At 37.6% G+C, this 26,439-nt stretch overlaps 3 protein-coding genes across 10 annotated transcripts in view; 1 reads left to right on the top strand and 2 right to left on the bottom strand.

Annotated features, from left to right (window-relative positions):
- LOC108148113 (flotillin-2) overlaps positions 1-26,439 on the top strand; it is a 113,432-nt gene that overhangs the window by 53,918 nt on the left and 33,075 nt on the right. The window lies entirely within an intron of this gene.
- On the bottom strand, positions 975-13,974 carry LOC108148101 (glucose dehydrogenase [FAD, quinone]). 4 transcript variants are annotated; one of them, XM_017274945.2, is made up of 4 exons: positions 13,689-13,974; positions 12,560-13,186; positions 3,527-3,777; positions 975-2,946 (listed from the first exon to the last, which is right to left on the bottom strand). In XM_017274945.2, the coding sequence occupies exons 2-4, from the start codon at positions 13,015-13,017 to the stop codon at positions 1,481-1,483; spliced, it is 2,175 nt and encodes a 724-aa protein (XP_017130434.1). In that variant the 5' UTR covers positions 13,018-13,186; positions 13,689-13,974; the 3' UTR covers positions 975-1,480. The 4 variants fall into 4 exon arrangements, with proteins under 4 accessions (XP_017130434.1, XP_041566658.1, XP_017130433.1 ...); XM_041710724.1 differs by having other exon boundaries at positions 13,646-13,974; XM_017274944.2 differs by having other exon boundaries at positions 13,587-13,974.
- On the bottom strand, positions 21,341-26,256 carry LOC108148110 (glucose dehydrogenase [FAD, quinone]). The gene is made up of 3 exons (XM_017274954.2): positions 26,112-26,256; positions 24,380-25,383; positions 21,341-22,573 (listed from the first exon to the last, which is right to left on the bottom strand). Exons 2-3 carry the CDS (start codon positions 25,350-25,352, stop codon positions 21,675-21,677), a joined length of 1,872 nt encoding a protein of 623 aa, XP_017130443.1. The 5' UTR covers positions 25,353-25,383; positions 26,112-26,256; the 3' UTR covers positions 21,341-21,674.

Genomic DNA, 26,439 nt, shown 5'->3' on the forward strand with positions numbered 1-26,439 from the left:
TGAAAAATGAGGAACTCAGTGGCTATCGGGTTGCGTAACATTTCCTTACGCGTTTTTGAGGACTGATAAATATATTCAATAATATATCATATAATTCACATTCAAAAATCAATAGTTGCTTCTATTTCTCATCTCATTAAATACTCTGAAACTTTTTTCAAATTTATTAAATGATTTTTTTGTTTTAATCTTATAGTCCGAATGTTGATGGGGTCATTTTATAGTTTTAAATTTACTTCAATTCATATTATCGATTTTGAATAACCCTTTGCCTTTTTTTTGCCATTGTTGATAATTGTTTTTTTTTTTCCTTTTTGATCCTTTATATCACTTTCTTTTAAGTAAGTTATGCAATATATGTTAATATATTTACACTTTGTTACAGTATCTACTTCCTCTTGCCTGTAGCTAAAGCTTTCGTAAGCCTGGCTTTAAGAAAAAATTGCAGCTTTGTAAAAGCTGTTAAAACTTTAAGCCCGTTTTAGGCCAGTTTTTGACATTTGAAAATGGTTTGTTTACTAATTATGTATTTTTATTTCTTTCTTTACAGGTAAGCTTTGCCTAAGCTTTTAAAGGTGCATTTCAAACTGTAGGTTTGTGAAAACATCGTAAGCTGATGTCAAACTGTAAGTAGGAGTGGATTAAATATGGAATTTCAAACTGTTTTTTTGATTGTAACTTTTCTTTGGTTATTATACTATTATTATTAAAACTACGGTTTTACAATTTAATAAAAGGAAATATATTAAACACTCCATGCACATTTACCTTAAAAAAATTGGAATGCACCACTTTTGCTTATTCTATTCCTACAGTTTCTTTGTTTTGAAGCAGAATATGCTTAAAAAATGTAATTTTAATGATTTACTAGGACCTATTAATATTTGAGTATGCGGAAATTAAACTGACCTTTATTTATAATTGATTTGTAATGCGCAAAGCCCAAATAAACAGTGGTTCAATAAAGCTAGGCATGAGGTAATATTTGTATTTATTCGATTTATTAAGTTCGTTTACATTTAAGAACTAATCAAACATTTAGCATCGTAATCGTAATCTTCGACTTATGTACTAACTGAGGTACTCCAAGTGTACGCGGCGTCAAACAAACAATAAAAATAAAAACAAAAATACACATTTCGATTAGACACACACAACAGACAAGCGATTTAAAAAAAAAAATGTAAGAATTAGCATAAATGACTCGATATTTACATGAAGCGCTTAAGTGACTAAGGTCAAAGGTTAATGGGGGTAGGGGGTTCGTTGTTTGCATAAGGAAAGGGAATACGTTATTTCTTTTGGCTACAGAGAGCAAAAGAATTAGGAAGAATGGGAAGCAAATAAAGCTTAATAAATTAAATTTACTTCAAAGACAGAAATTTGTGCTAGTTAACCCCCCCAAGTGAGCCAAACACCCCTGCTAGCCCCCCTCCACCCACTTGACCTCTGTTTGGAACAACCCCCCCTCCTTAAATCGCTACGACCTTGGCAAAGGCCATTGATGAACTGGCAATGATGATTGTTTAAAGTCCAAGTTTTCACTGGTTGAGTTTAATGATCGCTTAATACGCCACTGCGGGGGGCTTGTACGGTGACCTTGACGCGGACTGGGCCCCTGACCCTGTCCTTGACCTTGACCTTGACCCCCTGACCCACCCGCCGGCGCCGTCGTGGGGGTCAGCCAGAGTTGCTTTATCATATCGGCACCCTTTTCGCCAATCATCACGACGGGTGCATGGATATTGCCATTCGTGATCGCCGGCATTATGCTGGCATCGATAACCCTCAATCCGGGTATGCCATAAACCCTCAGCTGGGGATCCACCACTGCCCAGGGATCCGAGGGTGGACCCATTTTGGCCGTGCCACTCATGTGGTATATCGTCATCGTATACTGCCTGATGTAGCAGTTCCAATAGTCGTCGGTAAATAGGGTTAGATGCTTGCAGTTCGGCAGCGGTTTGTTCCAGAAGCGAGCCCCGAATCTCTTCATCGCCTCCGTTTCGCCCATGGCCACCGCCGCCTTGACCCCCTCCCTCAGCACATTCACATCGTCCGGATGGGTGAGGTAGTTGTGGTACAGCAGTGGATAGCGCAGCGGATTCTTCGAGGCCAGTCGTATGTAGCCCCTGCTCTTGGGCCGCAGCATCATGGGAAAAACGCCAAAGACATCGCGGTTGTTCACCTCACCGAACACCTCCTGGTAGAACTCGTCGGTCAGTCCATGGGCCGTCTTCACCTGGCTACCCCCGTCGGACATCACCGATGCCGAGGTCATCATAAAGTTCATATCCGGCCAATCGTCACTGGCATTCGCATATTTGGTGTTGATAAAGGCCACCGCCTCCAAGCCAATACTGGAGGTCAGTGGGCCATCCTCCGTGATGGCATATCGCAGGGCCGTATTGATATTAACCATCCGCTTCATCACAATCGAAATGGGATAGTCGATGAGGAAGGCTATCCCCCCGACTGCAATGTGATCCTGCAGATTCTGTCCCACTCCAGGCAGATGTTGCACCAGCGGAATACCCACTCGGCTCAATTCCTCGCCATGTCCAATCCCCGAGAGCATCATCAGATGTGGCGAACCAATGGCTCCTGCCGACAGGATCACCTCCCTGGTGGCATACACATTCTGCAGCCTTCCATCCCGGATGAACTGAACTCCCGTGGCTCGTTTCGTATGCGGATCGGTGAGGACCTTTGTTACATGTGAAAATAGGGCCACGTGAAGATTGGATCGCAGACGAGCCGGTCGCAAAAATGACTTGGCCGTGGAGCTCCGGGAACCGCGTCGCATATTGAACTGATAGAAACCGAAACCCGTCTGCTGTTCTCCATTCACGTCCACAATGTCGTAGCCCATTTCCTCGCCAGCTTGCAGGAATGCCGGACCAATGGGCGTGTTGTATGGGGAGTCCTGTACCGTCCAAAGGCCACCTAAAATAAAAGGTTAACAAATATTACTGGTCATGTATTTTATACAAATAAAATAAGGCTTTGATCTCAGCTTGTCCAAATAAACTTAATTATTTAGCCTAGAAATTTAATGGTTGGTCTATTAAAAGAATTAATTTGTAGTTAACAACGCAAGTCCTTGATATCTGCTTGTCCAGATATGATTAAGTCTATAAATCAGTTGTTTTATCAAATAAAAAATTTTAGAAGAACTAACCAATAAATTTAAAGTTAGCAAACTTTGTTTATAATTTCATTTTCTAAAATTTATTTTAAACTTTCTGTTATTAATTTTACAAATTAAATAGTTGGTGTCTTAGAAAAAAAAGACCAAAAGATTTATTGCTTAAAAGATTTATGTTTCTATGTCAGTGAACATAGCTTTTTAGTAGTAAAGTCTACCAACGAGAAATTATTTATGGCAGCAAAATAACAAAAGTGATAAATTAAATTTAAACTTGTGAACTGCGGACCTAATTCGCTTTATTTAGGTATATACCTATATTTAGAAAAATATTTAATTGGACACTGAGAGATTAGCTTTGCATATTCGAAGACTCACCTGTGCCATGGTACCGTTTGTTTCTGGCCAAATAAGGATTCCGCTGGTCCTCAGACTTTCTGAAATATGGCAGGATCTCCTCGTAAGACCATCCCGGATTTCCGAACTCCGCCCACTGGTCAAAATCTCTTCTATTGCCACGAATGTAGAGCATGGTATTGAGTACGGAACTGCCACCCAAAACCTTTCCTCGCGTCCAGCAGCAACGTTTGTCCTTCATCGCCTGACAGGCCGTCGGTTGGGGTTGGGTTCTATAATGAAAATAATATATATAAATATATTGTATAAAGTGGCAAATTCAGGAAGTTAATTTCATAATATATATTTTCGTTGATTACTGAAAAGTGGGAGAAAACAATTAGCGAATCTCGCTAAGCCCAAACAAGCCGAGAAAGAGATATCCGATAATGTTTGTGGGCAAGTAAACAAAGCGACAATGAAAGCGCATTAGTCAAGATGCCGAGAAACCACTCCCCCGAAAATTATACAGATTGCCCAGTGGCCAACTAAATTACAACACCACAAAAGCTAGTGTTAAGCGCTCATTAGGCCAAGCTCAGAAATATCCATGAGGCAATGAGCCAACGACCTCCCCTTCGTACTTTTGCCCTTTAAATGGCTTTATGGTATCCATGAGTACGAGTGCCTTCGAGTGGCATTTAAAGTGTGGCTTTGAAAAAGTGCAGAAAACTTGCTTAAGCACAGATTAAAATCAACCACTCAGCTGGTAATAAATGGTTTTTTTTCTGCGTATTAAGGATTAAGATGGACTATAAAATCGTGTTAATAACAAAAAAATAATTACGAAAACTTTAAATTGCAAAACTATAAATGGGAAAACTATGAGTGGCTTTAAATGTTACTCCACAAGTAAACATAATTGAAAAGAGATAAAAATGTAAACACTAATTGGAATGTTGGCCAAAAAGATATAAAAGACGGCAAAACAAACAGGCTACAAATAAAGTGACATTCATAATTATTTGTTGTGATAATATGCAAGAATAGTAAGATCAATAAAGCGTAGTCAAGTGTCAATGAACCAATAGAGGAAGTCCAACAGTGCACTTTTGGTTTTTTAAGGTGATTACTGCATATATAAGAAATCAGAGAGAAGAAATAACAATAATAGAAAAAGATTAACTAAAGTTGCGCAGAGAAAACAACGTTAATTTGCACCCAGCTATTTCAAGCTCTATCAATTAGCGGATATCCCAGCCATAGTTAAGCATTTGTTAAGATAATTATCTCCGCCCAAAGTTCCCAGCATATTTTCCGAATACTTTTCCTGGCGTGAGTGCAACCAATACAAACGGACAAATTGGCCAACAAAACGTTTTGACAACTCTGGGTGTTTTTCGCTTAGCTCCCGTTCCGAATCTGAAACTAAATCCGAATTGTATTTCTTTTGGCTGCCCATCGTGTGCCAGCTGCTAAACACATAGGAAGACTTTTTTGTCGTTAATGAAAATACAAATTACCAGTGACAGGCAACAATCAAGAGACAACTTAACCACATTCGGCTGAGAAAGGCACGACGAAAACAAACGGAAATCAAATGTCAGTTGCGGAAAACTTGGTCAGCAATGATTTTTACTTGTCTAACATGGTGTGCTGCGGGGAGAAAAGCGTGCCATAGCCAAAGAGAAAAAGGGTAAGGCTTGGTAATAAGATAACTACGAAGACAGTTACGCCCTTTAACCCTTTATTTGAAAACAAAAATAAGAATGAACTCCCAACTTTGGTGTAAATATACATCATTAGACTTCCGTGCTTCTAAGTAAAATATATTTTAACATGCTTTTCCAGGCGAAATTTGAATGAACACCATTTTTCTTTACCAAACCATTAAAAGAGTAAAGCTTTAATTTTTGTTTGTGCCAAAAGTTTTTGTTTATAACAAAATTCAGATTTTACCTCATAAACGAAAAAAAATGATGAATAACAACAAAAACAATAAAGAAATTTAAAACCTTGTAAAACTCGTAATAATATTCAACATTGATGGGCATTAAAACCTGAACATTTTTATTGTTGACCAAAAACCAGACTTTCTTTTAGCTGTCAGTCTAATTTTTGCAGTTACAAAGAAAAAGTGCTTTATTTTGCACCAAAAAGTGCAAAGTTATACGCCCAAGTATATTCGAATTTTGGCTACAACAATTAAAATAATAGTTCAATTTTGGAATTTCATACCATCTTCAATTCGTTCCAAAAATGTTTAATTGATTGGCATTCAATATCATTAGCTATCTGAACTTTTTTTCTTTTAAATCAGGCATTGATTATATTTGTTGCTTTAGCTCTTGGTATTCTAATCCATTAAACCCTTTGGTATATTTTTAGCCCCAACAATGTTTAGTAGCTTTAAAGCTAGTGATTAAAATTTTAATAGCCTCCGTAAGTGTATTTGAGTAGGTTGCTTAGTGTCCATCTTGAGGCTCTTCACGGTCCATCATTCGCTTGTCTCGAATGCATTTGCATCTTTTGCGATTAGAGGGTGTCACACCTTCCCCACCACGTATTTGTTTTCCTCTGGGACAAGGGTAATTAGCATATGACATGCTGTCTGATTTATGCTGCCCAGATTGGTGATGTATATTTTCCATCGCTTTAACCCTTTTGACGAGCCATCAATATCAATTCGCGCCACTGTAACCCCGCTGTGACACGTTGTTTGCCATACTAACTTATTGGCTACGTGCTTCGGCCATTTCTCATAGATACAGGTGCAAAACACACATCACCCAAAGTTACTGGTAAGAAAATAGAGAAAAACAAAAACTTTCGCCTTTACTTCGGCCTCGACTTCTCCAACTGATTGTGCGAGACGACCGCCCAACTGACGCAATTTGTTTGCTTTTTATTAGCCATTTAACAGTTAGCTCACATAAACGTAACAAATTATTATTAACTCATTTCGCTTAGTTTATTTGGCTATTTTGTTTGGGTGCGTAAATCTATTAAGGGCGATTATTTAAAAAATGGCGAAATAAAGCATATCAAATAAGGGAAATTCAATTTGGCAAAACTTAAAAGTTTGCACCTTTCTTAATTTATTTAAGTAATTCATTGTATTTCTCAAACAAATTATATAATTATATTTTTAAATGTTTATTATTTGTAACTATGTTATCCGGAATAAATAAATATTTTTGAGTCTTGAAAAATATCTTGAAATAAAGATCACAAAGACATTAGTGACATAATCCTGAAAGTCTAACGAGCTGTGCGTTTCATTCGATGAAACAGATAAGCTTTGGAGATTATACACTTTGTTAAAGCTTTTTTTTCTGCCATTAGCTGCAGATCTAGAAACGTTGGATTTGAACGTGCATTAGAGACATATGTACACTGGCTCCAAAACCATAATTGCCGCTTATGAAATGAATATGCATGCCGAAAATCCGAGTTGATTGCATTATTTTCGTAATTGTTTAATGCTCGTTAACCGAAACTTGGTTAAGGCCTCACCAGAGTTCCAAAATTCACAAAACCAAACAAAACACAAAAAAATGGGGAAAACGCACTCGGATGGAACAGCTGTTGATTGCCATATAAAATCACTTAGCGGCCGAATTAAGCTGTAAAACGGCCACGATTCCAGGCGATTTATTAATGGAAAGATTCACGAATGGAATAATTGCCGAATTGCAATGTGGGAAAAATGTTCAAGAGAAGTACCAAAATGTTTGCCAAAGGAATTCATTCGAGTTCATAAATTTGTCTTTCATTGATTTATTTTCATTTCCCTACATTTTTCCTTTGCATTAAACATTCACATTCTTTATTTGTTGCTTTTGTATATTTCAATTTTTAGTTTATAATTTTTTTGTTTGTTTGCTTTTAACTTTCCATTACTAGTTCCGTTTATTTTCCACTTTACATCATCTTTGGGCGCACTAATCAATTGGTGTTAATTACATTAACAGCAAATATTTGGGTGCCGTCTGGTGTCATAACATTTTGCATGTTTTCGATTGAGTAAAACCAAAAATATCAATAACGATATCAATATTTAGTTTTATCGGTAATTTGTTTTTTTTTTTTTTTGTTTTTTTTGGCTTGCCTGGTAATGGTGTGCAGTAGTTGTCTTTTTATTGCCCGGTTGACACAATTCGAGGTACGAGACACTAGTCTCGGGTATGACGACCCACCGAAGCCTGTCCATTTAACCGGCTCACGTAGACCTCAACCCCCTACCCCCTACCCGCAACCCCCTCTCGATTTGGTTTTGGCTCTCGGCTTTCGGCTTTTCGATTGGCAACCGTCTGGTCTGAGTGGCCGGCTATTCAGGTGCAATTGCCAAGTATCAGCGCCGTTTCATTTCATTTCGTTTCATTTCATTTCGTTTCGTCCCGTTTCGTGCCACTTCCATGGCGGCGCCAAACCTGTAGACCTGCAGACCGCCTAACCCACTTTGCCATACCCGCAACTTCTATACGATCCAACCCGATCCGGTTTTTCTGTTGGGAAATTGGACTGCACCGGCGGAGGATATCCCGATCTCAAAATGCACACTGTGCGAAATCATAAACTTGGTTCTAAATATTGGGATTATGAATCAAAAGTGATTTAATTAAAATTTTCCAGTCTACAACATGTGATTTATTTATATAGATAATAATTAAGAATTACAAAATCAAACATAATTTTGTAAATTTCCAGAATGTGATATTGTTTTAAAGAGTAAATAGTAGTAGAAATTAATTTTTCTTAGCTAGCTTATTAGGTAAAAAGCTTTTAATGTTCCAATATTATTTCAAAACATTGCTAAGCATTCAATTTTATAACATACATTACAAGACATGTAATTTAGTAAATAATAGTATTGAATTTTGATTAAACATATTTATTTGAATGGATGAAACAGTTTAAAAACAAGATCTTACAAGATTTCCACATGCTAGTTTTTTCTGAAAACTCTTCTTTTCTACCTTTTCATTTAGCTCTTTATTTTGAATATCTCATTTTATGAATTCACTTTCTCCCAATGTAGTTTCTTCATGATAACTGCCTGAATTGATATCCGCTTGCAGCTTGCATTTAAAATGCGAACCCGAATCTCTCAGGGGCATGTCTCCAATGTGCATGCCAAAATGTTTCAGGCATTTACGAACGAAAGGAGGGATTTTAATGATGCGGATAAGGCTGGGGGTCATCGCCAGTTTCATCTTGCATAACCCCAAAGTAAAAACCGAAACGGGTTATTTGCGGGGGTTAACGAGTACCTGGGTCCCACATTAACTCCCCCGTCTCGTTGCTCATTTGCCCTATAGAACCACTGTTGGTTTTAGTCGGCGCCTACTGTTGTTTACTGCGAATTTGAATACTTTCAAATGGCTTGCAACGATCGTTGCACACAGAGTGGCTTATGAAATATTTAGCGGCAGTCGTTAACTTTAAGGCATTTATCCTGTAATCGTACACGAAGGTGATTGCAAATGGCTTGGTTTATTATCAGTCTGGGCATGGGTATTATTTATTGCAAGAGTTTTTTATGTTTTTAACAATTTTATCGACTATTTATAAATTTAAAGAAATCCTACAGCAATTTTAACATGTTTTGGTATTATATCCTTAAACAGTTTTTCAATTTCGTATGTATATTTGTATTTCCAATACTTATAATTGTGTATTTAAAACTTATTTCGACCATCAATTGATTCCCTTTAGATTTTATACTCTTCAATGTTATTGCTATAATAATTACTATCTTTATTTAATATGTTTGTATTTTATATGGATATATCTCGCCTATTGATTTCTAAAATATATAAAATTTATTATTATTTTCCTGATCAGTATAATTGCAATTTCCCGTCTGATAATCGTCTTCCCACGACCTTGAAGCCACACAACTTTGACACTGAACTTAAAGAGATACCAAAGTGATGACACCAATTTTGTGACTTTCTCAGGCGGGTGAAACTTTTTCGCCCATGAGTGAGTCAATCAAGATTGTAGTCGATGATTGACGTGAGAGTGATTACCGATTGTCTTTATTTTTATTTTTGGTAAACTCAGTTTCAATTTCGATGCAGTCTGTTAACTGAATTTTCCGTTGCTTGTAAAGCGGTTTTCGAGTGGCGATTTGTACACATTGCACCCAAAACAAACTCTCAAGACTTACACACTTTTTTTTTTTTTTTTTTGGTTTTTCTCTCTTAAGATTTTAGCTGACTGAAGTTGGGAGGCACTGAGATACAAAAATGCAGATACTGCTACCGACTCTCCCGAGTTTGCCAATGATGCAATGATTCAGAAACACACTCGATTATATTGCCACACTCGATGCACTTTAGTTTTGGTTTTTTGTTTTTATGCGCTTGTGCACTGAACGATTTTCGGTTATTTCAACTTAATCTTAAAAAAATAAATAAAGTAGTAAGTAATATGTGATTCAATGCTTTTTTAGAATAAATAACTTTAAATAGTGTTATTTATCCATGATAAGTCAAGTGATATGTCGTCATGCATAAATTACTTTTTTACAAAATCAGATCCTTTACGTAAGTAATATACACATATATCATGCAGAAAGATCTATATACTAAATTCCAAATAATTTTTAAACTTAGTTTTGGTTTTTGCAATGGTTATTTCGATTTAATTTTGATATTATTTTAATGATTTGTCGGAATAAAAAAGTGATATAATGTAATTCACCAAATAATATCATGCAGTCATATCTACTTATAATATCAGATCATTTTTTTTCTGTGTGACCATTGTTTCTTTTTCCACTTTATGATTTACTTCGCATTCACTTAGCCGTTGATTGCATTCAATTACGCAAAATAAGATGGAATGGAATTGAATCGGATTCGGAAAGGAAAGGAAAGGTAATGCAAATGGAAGTTGGCAAGGGAAAGGGAATACTAATGGATGTGTAATTCTGAAAGTGAAACTCCAAGTCGATGCGAAGAAGATCCATAGAGAAACGACAAAAAATCGCCGATAGGCCTACCAGACCCAACCCAAAACACCCAGCCCCTTGTCGCCTTAAACAGTTAAATGGATTACGGTATTGGTAACACGCTCGAAACAAATTCAAAAAAAAAAAAAAAAAAAAAATACCAATGCTCATGAATAATTAAGCAGCGGTTTGATTTGTTAATTTGAATGCCGGCTTCAGGTGGCTTGAGTTGATCATCAGCTGTTATTAATGAAATGCCGTGAGATAGAAAACGATCTGAATGAAACGCGAGACCCACCCGAAAAAAAGTTTTACCCTCGGGGCAGGCCTCTCTAACGGTAGCCCATTCTAATTCGAATCAGTCCCCAGAAGCAGTATTCGTTTCCCATATACTATTATTATTGTTAACCCAAAATTTCTGTCTAATAGAGGAGGCTCAACCATATAAAGCCGCACTTAATTGCTCTTTGAAAGCGACACACAAAAGGCGAAGATGATCATCCACCGATATGATACTGCTTGTAAATGGTTAATGGTAATGGTTTACGTTTGTCTTTATCTAATTGGAACATTCTGTGGCCGGGAAAAAGTGAAAGATCCCAGAAATGGGAACACTGAAGAAGCCAGAAATCAAGAAAATTGAAATGAAAACTCTCGTTAAATTATTCGTGTTAATGGTGTTACTTTGAAAAATAAAATGTTGAGAGTGAATTTAATAATATAATAAGGTTCCTTGGGCAACATGATCAACAATAAAAAAAACACTTTTAAATAAAAGGAATTTTCGTAAATTAGTTGTACAAGAAAATAAAACAGGATTCCAAAAATATCGGAAAATATCGAAAAAAAAAATCTGTCTTTCAAAAATCATTTATATTTGTCAATGGGTAGATAAATTCAAGTTTAAAATGTGCTAAAACTATTATTGTATTTTGGTATATAAAAAAGAAATCTAAATATGGTTTTCTTACATATTTCACATATGATGTCAGCTATTATTGTATTTTAAGATAGATTACACAAATGTTATGAAATAATCCCAAGCACAAAATAACAACATGCTGATAAGAATATAAATAGTCTTTTTATAGATGCACAAAGATAACCAATAGGTTGCCAAAAACACATGTTACATTTCCTGTGATGTGAAATGACAGTAAATCATATTATCATATTAGTCAGTTCGGTTTCCCTTTCTTTCGGCTGAAGTGCTGAAATCGTTTTGCTGTTTGCGTGTGAAGAGAGCTGGCAAATAGTCTGAAATTTGGCAGGCGGTTGCTAACTAAACGAATCCGGCCTTTGGCACCATCATTATTACCGCCATGACGATCATCATGATCATTGTCTCGTCTTGACTCGACTCGACTGAACCCGAACCCGGCCAAGTTAAGTTGTCTTGGTCTATTCCGAATGCTAATGATGGTCACAACACCACTCATCGATTGCTGGCTCACCCGGCGCGATTTGCATATGCCAGAATATGGTGTTTGTTGTTAGCCAGCTTTTGGAAATAGCAAAGTCATTGGGATGAGCTGGGTGAGCTGGTCAAAAGCGGCGCAAACAATGAGCAAACCGGGCCATTGTTAAGGCCAAGCGTCTGACCCACCCAAAAAGTACTGAGACCCCAATAAAATACTGTGGAAAAGTCAAGTAACTTGTACTTTAAAGTTTAAACAAATAAAAATACTAGGAAGTTATTTAGTGCAATCTTTTTGAAATATTTATGACAGAGTTACAACTTTGGAAATAGCTATTTTAAATCTATCGTAAAACTTTAAGAGCTAGACGGTTTTGGGCTTACGTCAGTCTTTATTTCTAAAAAATTTACAAGATTTTACCCTTTGAGTTTTTTTTTTTAAAATACTTAATTCAGAGCCCTTTGTATAATTCGGACCTGCTCCCAAAATTGGGTAAAAAAAATCAACACAATTTTACTTTAACTTCCTAACGATTTTAAATTATTAATTATCGGAAGTTGTCAAGGATTAACCCCTCGAATTCCATAAAATTTTAAATACTTTAGACTCCTTAAATGTAACTAAAGATTTAAAAGTCTTAAGGTCGGAATTTCACCACAGTCTTTTCTTTTTGGGTTTATAATAAAGTTGACTCACCGGTATTTCCAATCCATTTTGCTCTTATGCAAATAGAGCGAAAGCAGTGGAACATCCGAGATTTCCGTCTCGTGACCGCCCGCCTCCAGGAGCAGGATCTTCCAGTGGGGAATCTCGGAGAGTCGGGAGGCCAGAACGGTGCCCGCCGAGCCGCCACCGATGATGATGAAGTCGTAGGCCACCTCCACTTGCTGGACATTGAAGGGTCGATTCTCCGGATCGAAGAGATCGTAGTTGTAGTAGGCGATGGCTGCTATCAGGAAGGGCAGGATGGTCAGTTTGCCGACTCCGATCACAGCGGTGGCCAATTTGATGGCACCGGCGATGGCCAGGCCCAATTTGGAGGCGCCTGCCGCTGCCACGCCCGCTGCCGCCGCCGCCTTCGAGGCGGCACTCGCCTTGAAGAGCAGGCCGCCCACGGAGACCGCGGCGGCGCCCAGAGCGGGAACAACTACCATGACTTTTGGATGGGATTAGGTTGGGCTTTGCTACTGATTTTAGGGAACGAATTCCCCTTTCTTTTATAATTTCTTTGGGCTTTTCTTTTCGATTTTATTTAACTTTGACTCGCTGTCACTGCATTGCATTGAGTTATTTGGGCACTTTTATGGGATTTTTATTCATTCACTGTTAACGCACACAGAGAGAAAAAAAATATTTAAATGTAAATAATCTTTATATCCTTAAGTTGCATACAAAGTCATATTAACAGGTTAAAAAAAGCTACTTATTAACCAGGCTAAGACATTCTTGAAAAACAATAAATAATACAACTCGGCCATTAAAATAATTTTCATAATCTTGAGATATAGTTTTAGTTATATTAATGGCTAACAGTCAAGGGATATTTTGTAATTCTTTTTTTTCTTGATAGAAAACATTTATTGTTAAAACAGGCTTAGACCTTCTTTAAACAATTCTATCGGGTTTCATTACGAAATTCTGTATTAAAGGTAATTTAAGAAGTTTATTTTTCAAGAAATTATGGAGTTGATAGGATAACTTGTGTAACACCTTTAAGCAGTACATTTTTTTCGAGTTGAGAAAGTTAGCATGAAGTTCTATTTTGATAGTTTTAAAATTTACGGATTTTTCGGTGAAAGGGAACTTATTGATATGAGAAACTGACGAGCTGTTGACCGATTTCAGTGATATTTTCTCTCTGTGCCGTCGTCACGTTCGCATTCACAGTCACTTGCCTTTCTGCACTTTCATTTAGGCCTCGACAAAAACACATTGAGTAAACAGAAACAAAAATAAATAAATTTTAATTGAAATAGTTGGCCGTGCGCGCGTTTTTGGAATCGGGTCTAATTGTTAATCGGTTAACCGGTTCACTGGGTAATACGCCTCGCCAACCCGTTTCGTTTTAGGCCATCCGCTTGGCTTGGCAGTCGCTGCGTTTCTGAGCCGCCAAAGCAGCTGGCCTGCGCCGTTTTGTCTCCGCTGCTGCAGCGCCGGCAGAGGCGGTAGCCGCGGCAGAGGACGCTGGCGTCACTGCCAAGAAACAGTTGCGCATGCGCACGTTTTTTTTCAGCGAATCCAACTGCATTCGGTGTGGCAGCAAAGTTTTAAACAAAAACATTTGATAGAAAAAATTGCCACATTAAGTTAATGGAATTTATGCCATTTATGTGCACTTATAATTTATATCCTAGCCATACCTTGATACACGAAAATATGTTTTTTATGGCTTATTAAATTTCACCAAAAACATAATAGTAAAAAGTTATTAAAATTACACGGTTCAAAACCACTTTTATGTAGATACATTACGCAATGAAATTATGATTTTTGCTGCCTTTTTAATATATTCCAGGATGTCTCAAAACTCTGATCCAACCAAATACAAATGGACTTGAACCTTACAAAAATAAAAATTCCCACTGAATTTGCTTGCAAATGATTTTTAGAGAGCCCAGAATTATCTTAATATAAAAAAATACAAATACATTTTTTTTTACAAGAACCTTAACCAATAACCAATAAAAAAATGTAATACAAAAATGTATAAGAGCAATGATTACTCCAACATCAAGTGAGTTTTTTAAATACCTTTTTTTAGAAGGTATTTTGAAATCTATTGTATTTAAATGGCTAAATAAGGTCAAACCGTTAACCGTTTCGACGCTCCTGTTTCCACTCGTGCTCTCTCGCTCTTTCTGCTCCGTTTTGCGGTTGCGCCTGCGCTCATTTTGCAATGTGAAACGGTTACCGGTTCGCGTGCCTCTCTTTCGCACATGCGATGCGGTTGTGGTTGATGGCTGATGCTGTGCATTGCGAAACGGTTACATATAACCGCTTGCAACTCCTGCCTCTCACTCGCACATCTGACATTTGCGGTTTTTCCCTGTGGATTTCCTCTTTTTTTCCCCGTCTTTCTCCTCCTCATCTTCTTTGAATTCGAATTTCCTTGCAGACGCCAGACGACCTTCATGCTCCGTTTACGGTTATGTGCACTTCTCTCTGCGGACGATGGGCTCGATTTTAAGTCTGAATTCGAGTTCCACTTCGAGTTTCTTTACAGTTGTGTAGTTGGTATTGCGCACGTAAGCCATATAAGCAAAGACGTCAACAAGATTCACAGTCGAACTACGATAAGTGCGCTATTTCCAAACTTGAACACTTTTGACCGATACTAACCGCTTTTCTTCAACCTCAACCGAAACTGTTTAACGTTCTTAACCGATTCATTTTTACCGATGCTAACCGCTTATCTTAGCAAGGTCTTCAACCTTAAACGAACCTGTTGAAAGTCCTTAACTGAAACTAATCAGTTAGAAACTTACAGAGAGTTGCATACTAGATGAAAAATTTTAAAAAAGTTATACATCATTACATTAATTCTCTTAAGTATACTCAAAACTATTTAATATAAACAAACACGAAACGGTTATATTAACACCATATTTGATTTATGCCATAAGCGGTATTAGCTTCAAAATTTAAAGTACCCCAGCTGTTTTACAAAACATTAAAAGGGCTTATAAATAACTTGCCATATTTAACTTGGGGAATCATCCCTGTACACCATTATTGACTTCAACTTCGACATGAAAAGACAGCTGGCAGAAGAACCGCAATCAATTGACCAGTTTTTGGCATTGAAGAAGCCGAGGAGTTCAATAAAAAAACAGGAGATCAAAGTGAAATTTGTGGCATTTTGTTGTTGGTTAATTGTTTTCATTGTTCAACCGGTTTTTTTTTTGAGTAAATGTGTGTGTGTGTTCGCCAATTGACAAACCACAACACGAATTTTGCCAAGTAATTGTCATTACATTACATTACACACCTGACGTCGAGCGGATATTGAACGCAACTAGTTTGCCGTATTAATCGTCAATCAATGGAACCACCGAAATTGCTCCGATTTCTGTCTATGGGGTGATGTCTTGATGGTGGTCCTCAAAAACCTCAAGTAATTTGTTTTCGGGTGGCTGTACACAGCCACATATGTTTGCATTTCTCACAGTTTCCTGATTTCATTGTGCATTGTTATACAATATGACATCCGGGAAGGATTAAGACGAAATGAGAATTGTTTTCACAGAAAAGGCCGCCTTAATCATTTGTAATGTAGTTTCATTTTTTTTTTTTGAAAGAAGAGGAAATGAGAAACTCTAAAAAATATTTATTTAACGAACTGTGTATGAACTTACTGTTTAAATTAAATGTGATTAAAAACTTGGAATTTAAAAAAAAATAGATGAAGAAAATAATGGTGGCACTGCTTATGAGTAAATTAAAAGATAGGACCACAGTGCGTATGAGTTACAATATTAATTATGTTTAAAACATTTTAATTCATACGCACCGTTGTCCTATTTTGTTTTTTGGGCATACGTAGTGTCTTCTTCATTTAAAATTCAATGTTATTTTTTTCTAGCTAACACTTCAATTCATTTACGTAGGCTATCTTCTATTTGGTATTATCTTTGGTAAGTTATCTTGGGTTGACACAATTTTAGTGTTTATTGGAACATTTCCCAATCGACCAGTCCCTGAGACCGATATGTTGAACCACTTCCACCTGCAAAGGAATGACGAAAGTCGCACACACAATGTAATGCCAGCAAATTAACAGTGCCACGATGTGACGATCGTTTGATATATCACCATCTAATAGGGCAAGGTCATTCAAAGCGATTTAAGCTGAGTTTTCCATGCGAATGTCGCGGAAACTTCGCTTCCCCCCACTAAACAAATACAACTTGACAATAAAGGCACAAATAAACTTGTCAAAACTTTTTGCGATGCCGTCTTTTGTTTTGGTTTCTTCTTCAGTTTTTTTTCTATCTTCAACTTAGGGCCTCCATTATGCAAGGGCCATACTTCAATGACCTTCACTTAAAAGTGAGGTTCAAGACTTTTGATGGATCTTGTGAATAAATTTAGCTCCAATTGATTTGTGGACTAAATTCTAGACCACTTGACAGTGTTGGTATTTGGGAAGTTGTTGATGAAAGTTTGTAAAATTTGTAATAATTGCATTGGTAACAGTCGGCAATTGTTAACTCTTACCAAAAAAAGGCAAAACTCTCTTACGAACACTAATGCGTCATAATGGCTTGAAAATACTTTCGGTTCCCAGGCTTCTGTGCATATTTAATCAACAATTTCCGCTACAATTACAATTAGTGTTACTATATCCATTTGTGTTCACACACGGCAAACTATTTCCGGTACTTACTGGTACTCCGAGTAGTACTACTATATGCGTCCATGCCCCCAAACGCAGTATTTCTTTTGGGCCAATTGCCCAATCAACAAACAAAGTTTTTTTGCCTCGAGGGCAATTAAAAGTGAAAATACAGGGTGGGCCCAAATAACTGTCGCACTTAATTTTTGAAATAAAAAACAAACCATGAGATATTTTAAGTAACAAATATTATTTATTTAATATATATTAATATAGCTTACATTACTAAGACTTAAGTTCTAATCTTTCCCCTTTGTATTTTCGGGCGAGCTTCAAACGTTTCTTAAAACTATTGCAAGCGGCACGCACCACATCATCAGGAATTTCATTCCAAATTTTTGTCAAGTGTCGCTTAAACTTTTCCAAATTCATCTTTTTTAAATCCTTTAGTCTATCCAGCATGTAACCCCATATGCAGAAGTCTAAAGGATTTAGATCTGGTGACGATGGAGGCCACTCATCAACAGCCATGAAACATGGAATGTTATCTTTGCACCAGTGCTGAACAGTTTTGGCCTTATGAGCCGGAGCAGAGTCTTGCTGGAAGCAAAATGGCTTATTCCCGAACAGCTTTGATGCATGGGGATAAAAATGGCCCACAAGCACTTCATCCAAATAATATTTGGCATTGATTTTCACGCCTTTATCGATAAAAAGAAGGGGTAACTTACCTTTTTCAGATATGGCCCCCCAAACCATGACAGACGTTGTGTTTTGGAATCTCTCAACAGCAATTTTTTCTGTTGAAATATCCTCCATACTTGCTGCATACACCCGATCATTCTGCGGGTTCAGGCTTTTTTGCAATATGAACAACTTTTCATCAGAAAACACAGTATTGCAACCTGCGTGCCGCCGAAGTAACTGCCCACTTCTTTCCTGTCGCATTTTTTTTTGACGTTCTGTCAGACCATGAATTCTTTTTTTTTTGTAAGGTTTCAGTCCCAAGTCATCTTTTATGATGTTTCTAATTGTTTTGCGGCTCACATTCAGCTCATTGGCTAGTTTTCGAGCTGACCTCGCACAATTTCGCCTAATTCTTTCACGCACATTCTTTATTATTTTAGGGGTTCTAACACTTCTTTTCCGACCAGTTTTTTTGGCTATATCAACACTTCCAGTTGCCTTCAATCGAGCCACAGTGCGCTGAACAAATCGCCTATTCACATTGAGATTTTTTAGCAACTTCACAATTTCACTTGTTTTTTTTCCTTGCAAATGCAAGTTTTGCACTAGCTCCCGTTTTGCTTCCATCGTCGCCAAAATTCTAACTTGCACTGATCTTATCAGCAATAAACCCCGTTAGTTACGAAATAAGATAAAGAAAGAAGAAATGAAAAAACAAAAAGAATAGAAGCACTTGTTTAAGAGTGCCGAAGCTTTGAAAAAGTGCGACAGTTATTTGGGCCCACGCTGTAGAAGAGGAGCCCAACAAAAAAAAAAAATAAAGTTGGATAAAGTGAAGAGGCGCCACCACCAATCTTCCCCAGAAGAAAGCTCTTGGCGGGGTGACATAACAATTACTCCCCCCCTTTCAACCTCTTTCTATTATTTTTTATTTTTTTCGCTACGTCATCCACATTGGTATCTCCAGTTTGGGCACTAAAAATGAACTTCATTAAACGACAAATGCAAGAAACGAAGTCATGGAATAATGGCAGCAAGTGCTCCGCGTATTCGTAACCTCCTTAGAGATGGCCTCGTGAATCAATTCTGGGAACAGGGATGTTTTTGGGATTTTATGACATTTTAATTTGATGTATATAACAAAATATTCGATTTTATTTTTATCCTGAATTGTACCAAAAATAAATAAAGTATTGAACACAACTTTTCGATATAATAAATGCCAATATGTAAGCGGTTCAGCTATTCCCTGATAAATTTTCATATATATAAGATATTTCTCAAATTATTCGTTATATTTATATAAAATTGTAGTGTTTTACATTTGCAAATAACAAAAATATAAGTTTGCCTAAAAAAACTACATGTTTTTGATTTATACAATCATGTTTTAAATTGCCTACATACTCGGATCAAAATTCAAATGTTAAACGAATAAAAATAATAGGAAATTGCAAACCATAATTGCAATATTATAAATTAGAAATTTTTAAAATGTATAATTAAATACTTTAGAAAATTTTGTACATGTTCAGTTTTTAAAAAAGTATAACATGCTTTTTTATTTTATTTATATAAACCTTTTCGGGGTTTTAATAAGTTGGTAAAATATTGAATTAACATTATTCCCTCTTAATTTACTTTGGAACCCTCGTGCGTTTCCCAGCACGATCACCTCAACTCACGTGCATCTCCGATTTGTATCTCGGCTCGTGTATCTGAACAGCAGTCGAGCATGGCCGATTTGGCCGACGTGCCTAAGACACCAAATATATACATAAATATACTATACGTATGTAGGCTGCCATGGGCGGCTGTCAAAAGGGGGCGGGGCAGACAGTGGCTAACTGGTAGTCGAGCAGCCGTCGCAAGCCACAGCGAGCATCTCTCATCCCAAAACACTTGGCTAAGCTCCTCAGCTTTAGTTGTTGTGTGGCTTTCGGAATTTTGGAATTTCCGTGCCTATTCCCGCGTACCTCTTCCCCTTTTTCATTTCTCATTTGTCACTTTCCACGAACCGAATGTGTGAGGTATTATCTGGGCTTGTATCGCGAGCGATTTGGTTTAATTGGTTTCCATTTTGCGGTTTGGTCAAGTGCATGGATGGAAAAAAGAGTTATTACGTGCCCTTTGTTAATTGCTTTAAAGGAGTGGCGAATGGGGAAGGGGGCAAATGTGGGTGGGGGCTTAGATAGTGTGCCCTCTTACACTACATTTAGCAATTGGTAAAGTATATTTTGTAATAAGACAGATGGTACAGATATGTTGTCTCATGCAATTGCATTTCAATTCAATTTAATTTAATGGTAAGATATCTTAATGAAAGGCAAAGCCATTTAATTCCATTTGTAAGCGTTTAGCGGATAGTTTGTCATTGCGATAACCATTTTGTTGTAGTTTAATACAACTTAAATATATGAAGAATGAACAGACACAGAAAATATGCTCTTATTACAGAATAAGCTTAAATATTTAAAACCTCATATTAACTAAAAGCGTTGGATTGGTTTTAACTTGGTTTGAAAACTTTTGATTTTGAAACATTTTCTTTTTGGCCATATATAGAATTTTAACTGCGTTATAAACTTTTAACCATCGTTAAAATACCATATCTGCAAGAGCATGATAACAAAAATTAAATTTAGCTTTAAGTTTAATTTTTAGGTTTTATAAGTTATTTTTCTGAGTTAAACAATTAAAAAAGACACGTACTTATCTCATTTAGTTTTCTGCATATCTCTGTTTCTCTTCACACCTTGATTATACAATTACGAAGCGTCCACCCACTTGGTGGCAAACTTGGCCAACAATTAATTACGTTTAGCTTGGTATGCACCGCCAGCCATTAGATGAAAACCAAAATGCTCAAACAAAACCAAAAACTGGCACGCTTCGCGGCGCCTGGAAATATTTGAGATATTGCGTTGGACGCGGGGCATGGATAATGAGTTGTCCGCAATGAGCGGCAATTTGCTGCCCGAAAAAAAAAAATTATAAACCTACCCACAAATATATATTTATATGTATATATAAAAAACGGCGAAATGAAAAGTGAAAGCTGTCAATCAAAACCAAAACGTAGTTAACCAGGCCGAGCATCAAGTATCGCCCAGATTCAATACAATCGCCACTTAATGCTGATGGTGCAGTTTTTTTTTTTGTTTTTGGCAGATAAAGCCGTCACACCACACAAAATTCACACCCAAAATTAAAATGGGGAGGAAATTTTCAATATCCTGTAATAGCTTTGTGATATATAGTTATATACAAAGATTAAAAGATATTTAAAATAGTTACATGTTAAGAAAATTTGAATGACATTAATGCTTATAAAAACGGTTTCTTCTAAAATTAAAACAGTTTTACATTCATTGGTCGACCATTTTAGCACAGACAACAACCAAAATGCAGATGATCTTGAAAAGTTTATGTAGAAAAGCCACGAAGAATGTATATATAGGCGTGAAGATACTCCACGAATTTAAATATATTGTCTATTAATTTAATAAATCCATTTTATAATTGTTAGTGGTGCTAGTGAAAATTTCATATTTAATTGCCATTCAACGTTTTGGTTAATATATTTAAAAAAAAATTTCCACAAAGAACGGTAAACTTGAAAAGTTTGTGTAGAAAAGCCGATAGGATACACCACCTTTTTCTATATATCAACCAAACAAATGCCAAATATCGATTTCCATCTTAACAATCCTTTCAACGTTTTAGTTCTATGTAAAATGCATAAATTTATTATAAGACAAAAAAAAAAAATTGACAATATCGCTGAACCTAGAGCTCTGTATGTTTTCCGCCAAGATACTCCTCCTTGATCATGTCCGCTCCCTTCTCGCCGATCATGATGCAGGCTGCGTTGGTGTTGGCACCCACGATATCGGGCATAATGCTGGCATCGATCACCCTCAGACCCTTGGCGCCATGCACCCTCAATCGAGGATCCACAACGGCTGTTTCATCGGTGGATGGGCCCATCCGAGTGGTTCCAACCGGATGATAGACGGTGGTCGTCATGTGACGGATGTAGCAGCGCCAGTAGTCATCCGACTGATACTCCAGACCGTTGCACTTCTCCAAATCGAGTTTGTGCAGTTCGGCCTCCCTCTCACTGAAAGCCTTGGTATTTGGCAAATTCTTGTAGATATTCAATGCTCGGATATAGGTGTCCACATCGCGTTCGTCGGTCATATAGCCGGGATCTATAAGTGGGGCCTCCAAGTAGTTCGTACTCTGCAAAGTCAAACTGCCCGCCGAGAAGGGTTTCAAATGGAGCAAATAGGTAATGTAGGTATTGGTCTCCTGGTTGGCCGACAAAATGCTTTTGGCCACGCGATCATTGAATCCGGTGGCAGCCACATAACCCTTCAATTCGGGACTTTGCATCAGGCTGAAGAAATTGGTGGTCTGAATGTCCGGATTGGGGCCCTCAATCGACGTGGTGTTTATGAATCCCGTCAAGGCGGTGGCCTCATGGTGCAGCAGTTTGCTATGACGACCCATCAGCAGGTTGTACATGGCGTCCACCAACTCCTCCTCGGTGGGCTTGCGGGCCGTGGACTTGTCGATCTGGAAGATCACCGGCAGACTGGCGTGATCCTTCAAATTGCGACCCACGGGCAGGTCCAGTTTCACGGGGATTCCCAGGCTCTTTAGGTGATCGGCGGGACCGACGCCTGTAAAAAGTGTATTTATAGAATTATATTAGAGTGTTTCTTTCAAAGATGTCAAATTTACCTTAACTTTTAGTTAAGTATTAATGTTTAAAAGACCTTTAAATATTTTCCTAGTTATTATAGACTATTATAAAAACGTTAATTCGTTGAATGCATTTTTATTTAGTTGTTCAGTGAAAAATGTTGCAAAACATTGTAAAATGTTTTCTTATAAAACCTTACTAAACCTAGGAAACCTATTTGGATAATACTAAACTTTACATAGGCTTCATAAAAGTCTTTTAAATATTTTTTGCTTAGTATATTAAGATTATTGTGCTATATAAAGATCTTAATATTTTTAAAAACAACTGATAATTCTGCTGCGTACTTTTTAGAATGTTAAATAAACATGGAAACCAGTTATAAGATAAACTAAAGAACCTGTCCCATTTTGGTTTTAAATTCATGTGAACTTTTTATGGAAATTCTGTTAGAACTTGTTCTTGTCATTTAAAAAGATTTTCGTAAAATATTCGGCTTAAACAATTTCTTTAACACTGATTTTGTTTTTTTTTTTCTTTGCAGGTGCGTATACCTTATTTAATGTGCAAAGTGCGAAGTAACACCATATACTTGAAGTCAAATATAATTGAAAGTCACAAATAATCACCTGGTAAATTAATGAACCTAATACTTATAGGGAAAGTACCGCCCTATCGTAAAATTTTTTTTGTTGTTATATCTTGCTAGAACGTTGTTTTCCATATATTTACAATCCCGAGCGATCGGGCGAACATAATCGCTTGACCTTGTACGACCTTGTGCGTGCTTGACATTGGCACATCATCAACACGAAGCTCCGTTCCTTGGGTCCGATATCGTACTCCACCTATCTAATCGTTCGCCAATCCGCGCTTATCAAAAGTCTTTCCAGAATTCCAGATGCAACCAAACAAAACAGAAGCTAAACTAACAGTTGAATAAAGCCGAAGAGCATAAGAAAGATTTAGGGGCTTTATGGCGGGATTGAAGAATCACAATATATTCTTTCTTCGTTTCGAGCAGGGCAGAAAAGCACTAATCGTAATTTCTTATCATATCGTTATCAATTGCATTTTGGCAAGGTAACTCGCATATTAAAAAGAAAGAGTAAAATATAAAAGATAAGTTAAGATTTTTGGTAAAAAATTAGGGTTTTATGATATTAAAATTGGGATTTTCGGATATCAACTCCAAGGTTTTAGAACTAGTACTTAAAGATACCAAAATGGAACATTTAATTATTCAATTTTATGATGCTGACATGCCATATTTTTACATTAGTTATGTTGGTTTTGGGAAAATTAAAAGTTGAAGATATCTGTTATATTGTTAATGCTTGTTGGCTTATTAAATAACTACTCTGGCTTTTCAAACAATTAAGGCACTTGGAATATTTTAAAGATAGAGTTAAGTACATTTATTTTTATACTGGGGCCTTAAAATATCAAAATTTAATATAGCAATTGTTGTGTATGGTAAAATACCTCAAAAAAAAAGAGTTTAATATGAGAGAAATAATATTTCTTACATTTCTCTCATATTAATCTCTTTTTTTGTACGAATACCAGTTTCGAGATAAGTTAGTTGAATTTTAAATTATGGAATATATATATGATGATATTGTATATTTAATTTGTTAAAATAGTTATGTTAGTGACTTTGAATTTTGTAACAAAAAGAAAAAAGGATCTGACTCTGACTCTGATTCTAACTACTCAGTCCTTTTTAACGAATGTTGATGTGACCTTGTTGCTATATGACCGCCATGATTTAAAGACTCACCTGAGAGCAGCAGGATCTGGGGCGAACCAATGGCTCCGGCGGACAGGATGACCTCCTTGCTGGCCCGCACCGTGTACTCCTTCTTGCCGCGATGCACAAAGGTCACGCTTTCCGCCCGATTGTGGCCATCCAGATTGATCTTCTTGACGTGGGCGTGTCGCAGGATGTGCAGATTGGGGGTGTTCTTGTGCAGATGAGATCTGGCGGTGGTGATGCGACGACCGCCATCCTGCGTGCCCAAAATGTCAATTTGGCCGACAAAGGAGCCCTCGGTGAAGTCTGGCGCACTGCCGTAGCCCATTTCCTTCATGCCAGCGCGAATGGTGGATCGGAATTCGTTGTCCGAGACGTAGTTGTTCAGTCCCATGGGTCCACCAACGCCATGATCGCCGGGCTTGTAGTCCGGACGAGTGGAGCGCAGATCCTCGGCCTTGCGGAAGTGCTCCAGCACCTCGTCGTAGCCCCATCCCGGATTTCCCCTGGCCTCCCAGTCGTCGAAGTCCTTTCGCGTGCCCCTCGCATAGATCATCGCATTCATTCCGTTCGTGCCGCCCAGCATTTTGCCCCTCGGCCAGTGGCAACTTTCGCCCTGCATCGCCATGCAGGCACGTCCATTGGGCTGCGAGTGGTACTGCCAGTCCCAGTCCGAGAACTGGGTGGCCATGTGCCAGGCCACGAACTCCGTTTCAATGGGTGGATCTCCTCCAGCCTCGAGCAGCAGTACTTTCCAGTTCCTTTCCTCGGCCAGGCGACCGGCCACCACAGCTCCCGAACTGCCCGATCCAATCACTATAAAGTCGTAGTCGTGCTGGAAGCCACCAGCCTTGTCCAACCAATCGCCCTTGTCCTCGGGCCACTGCTGTTGGCCACTCAAGTCGCAGTACTTGCTGATCAGCGTGGACAGGAGCAGGGACATCAGCGTATTGGCCGGACCCGCGGAACGGGCAGCGCACTGGGCGCTCAGAAACTCCATCTTTGGGGTCTTAGCAGGTTCTCAGTTTAAGCTGTAAAAACAGGGAAAAATAAGAAGAAATCAAGGAAAGTCCCCAAAAAGACCTTGCAGAGATCACTCGTTTGCTTTATTGTAAATTTCAGTTAACTTAAATTTAAAAAAAAAATTTCAATAGCTTCTTGGAAAGATCCCTAAAATGTTAAGCGTTTACCCTAATTTATTTTCAATCTAAGTAAAATTTAAAAAAATCTTTGATTGGTAAGATCTTTAACGGGGTTGAGACCTTAAGACCTTGGAACGAGGTACGTTAGAAACTGGGTATTTACCTAAGTATAACCTTGTTTATATTTGATTTCAGTTATTTTCAAGTATTTCCCAAAAAAAAAAAATTGAAAAGTCTGCTAAAATTTTAACTTTTAGATTTCTTAAGGACAATTTCAATCCCTACGTTTTTGTATTGTAAGATCTATATAAATCTTTAAATTTTTGTTTAAAAAAATTTTATATCAACACAACCAAATTATATTGGACTAATCAATCAATTCTTTTACTCTATACACTCAAGTAAATTTTAATAAAGCTTTAGGAAATTATGAAGTTATTATTTAAAGGACTCTTTGTCAATAAATCATTGGGGCAGCTTCAGCATATTCTTAAGTTATGATGTAGTTAAACTATCCCTGGTTGTACTCAGATTTCAATATAGTTTTCACTTTGTTTTCTTTATAATTCTCTAAAAATAGCGAAAAAAAAACCAGAAGAATTAGACCTGTTGCCTACCTAAGCGCAGGAAATGCACTGAAAGTCCTCGGGTTATCCTTAGCCAAATCCTCGGTTAATCCTTGACTCCGAATATACGTAATCCACCTGCCGCACACGTTCGCTCGTTCACTCCGCTCGACGGCAACTGTTCAATGGGACCGGCATTCAGCCGGAATTTGTACGGCCGGGCTGCGAACGCTTTTCGTACGCCATCGGCGTTCGTAAATCAAAAGCGCTCCGAGACATTTGCATTTCGCCTCCAGTATATAGCATACATGTATACATGTATACCATATAGCACACATAAATTAGACGCACCTTCCGCCTTGTAGCAGCTGCTCGGCAC

Source organism: Drosophila elegans, unplaced genomic scaffold (genome assembly GCF_018152505.1).
Source record: "Drosophila elegans isolate 14027-0461.03 unplaced genomic scaffold, ASM1815250v1 contig_149, whole genome shotgun sequence".
Lineage (NCBI taxonomy): Eukaryota > Metazoa > Arthropoda > Insecta > Diptera > Drosophilidae > Drosophila > Drosophila elegans.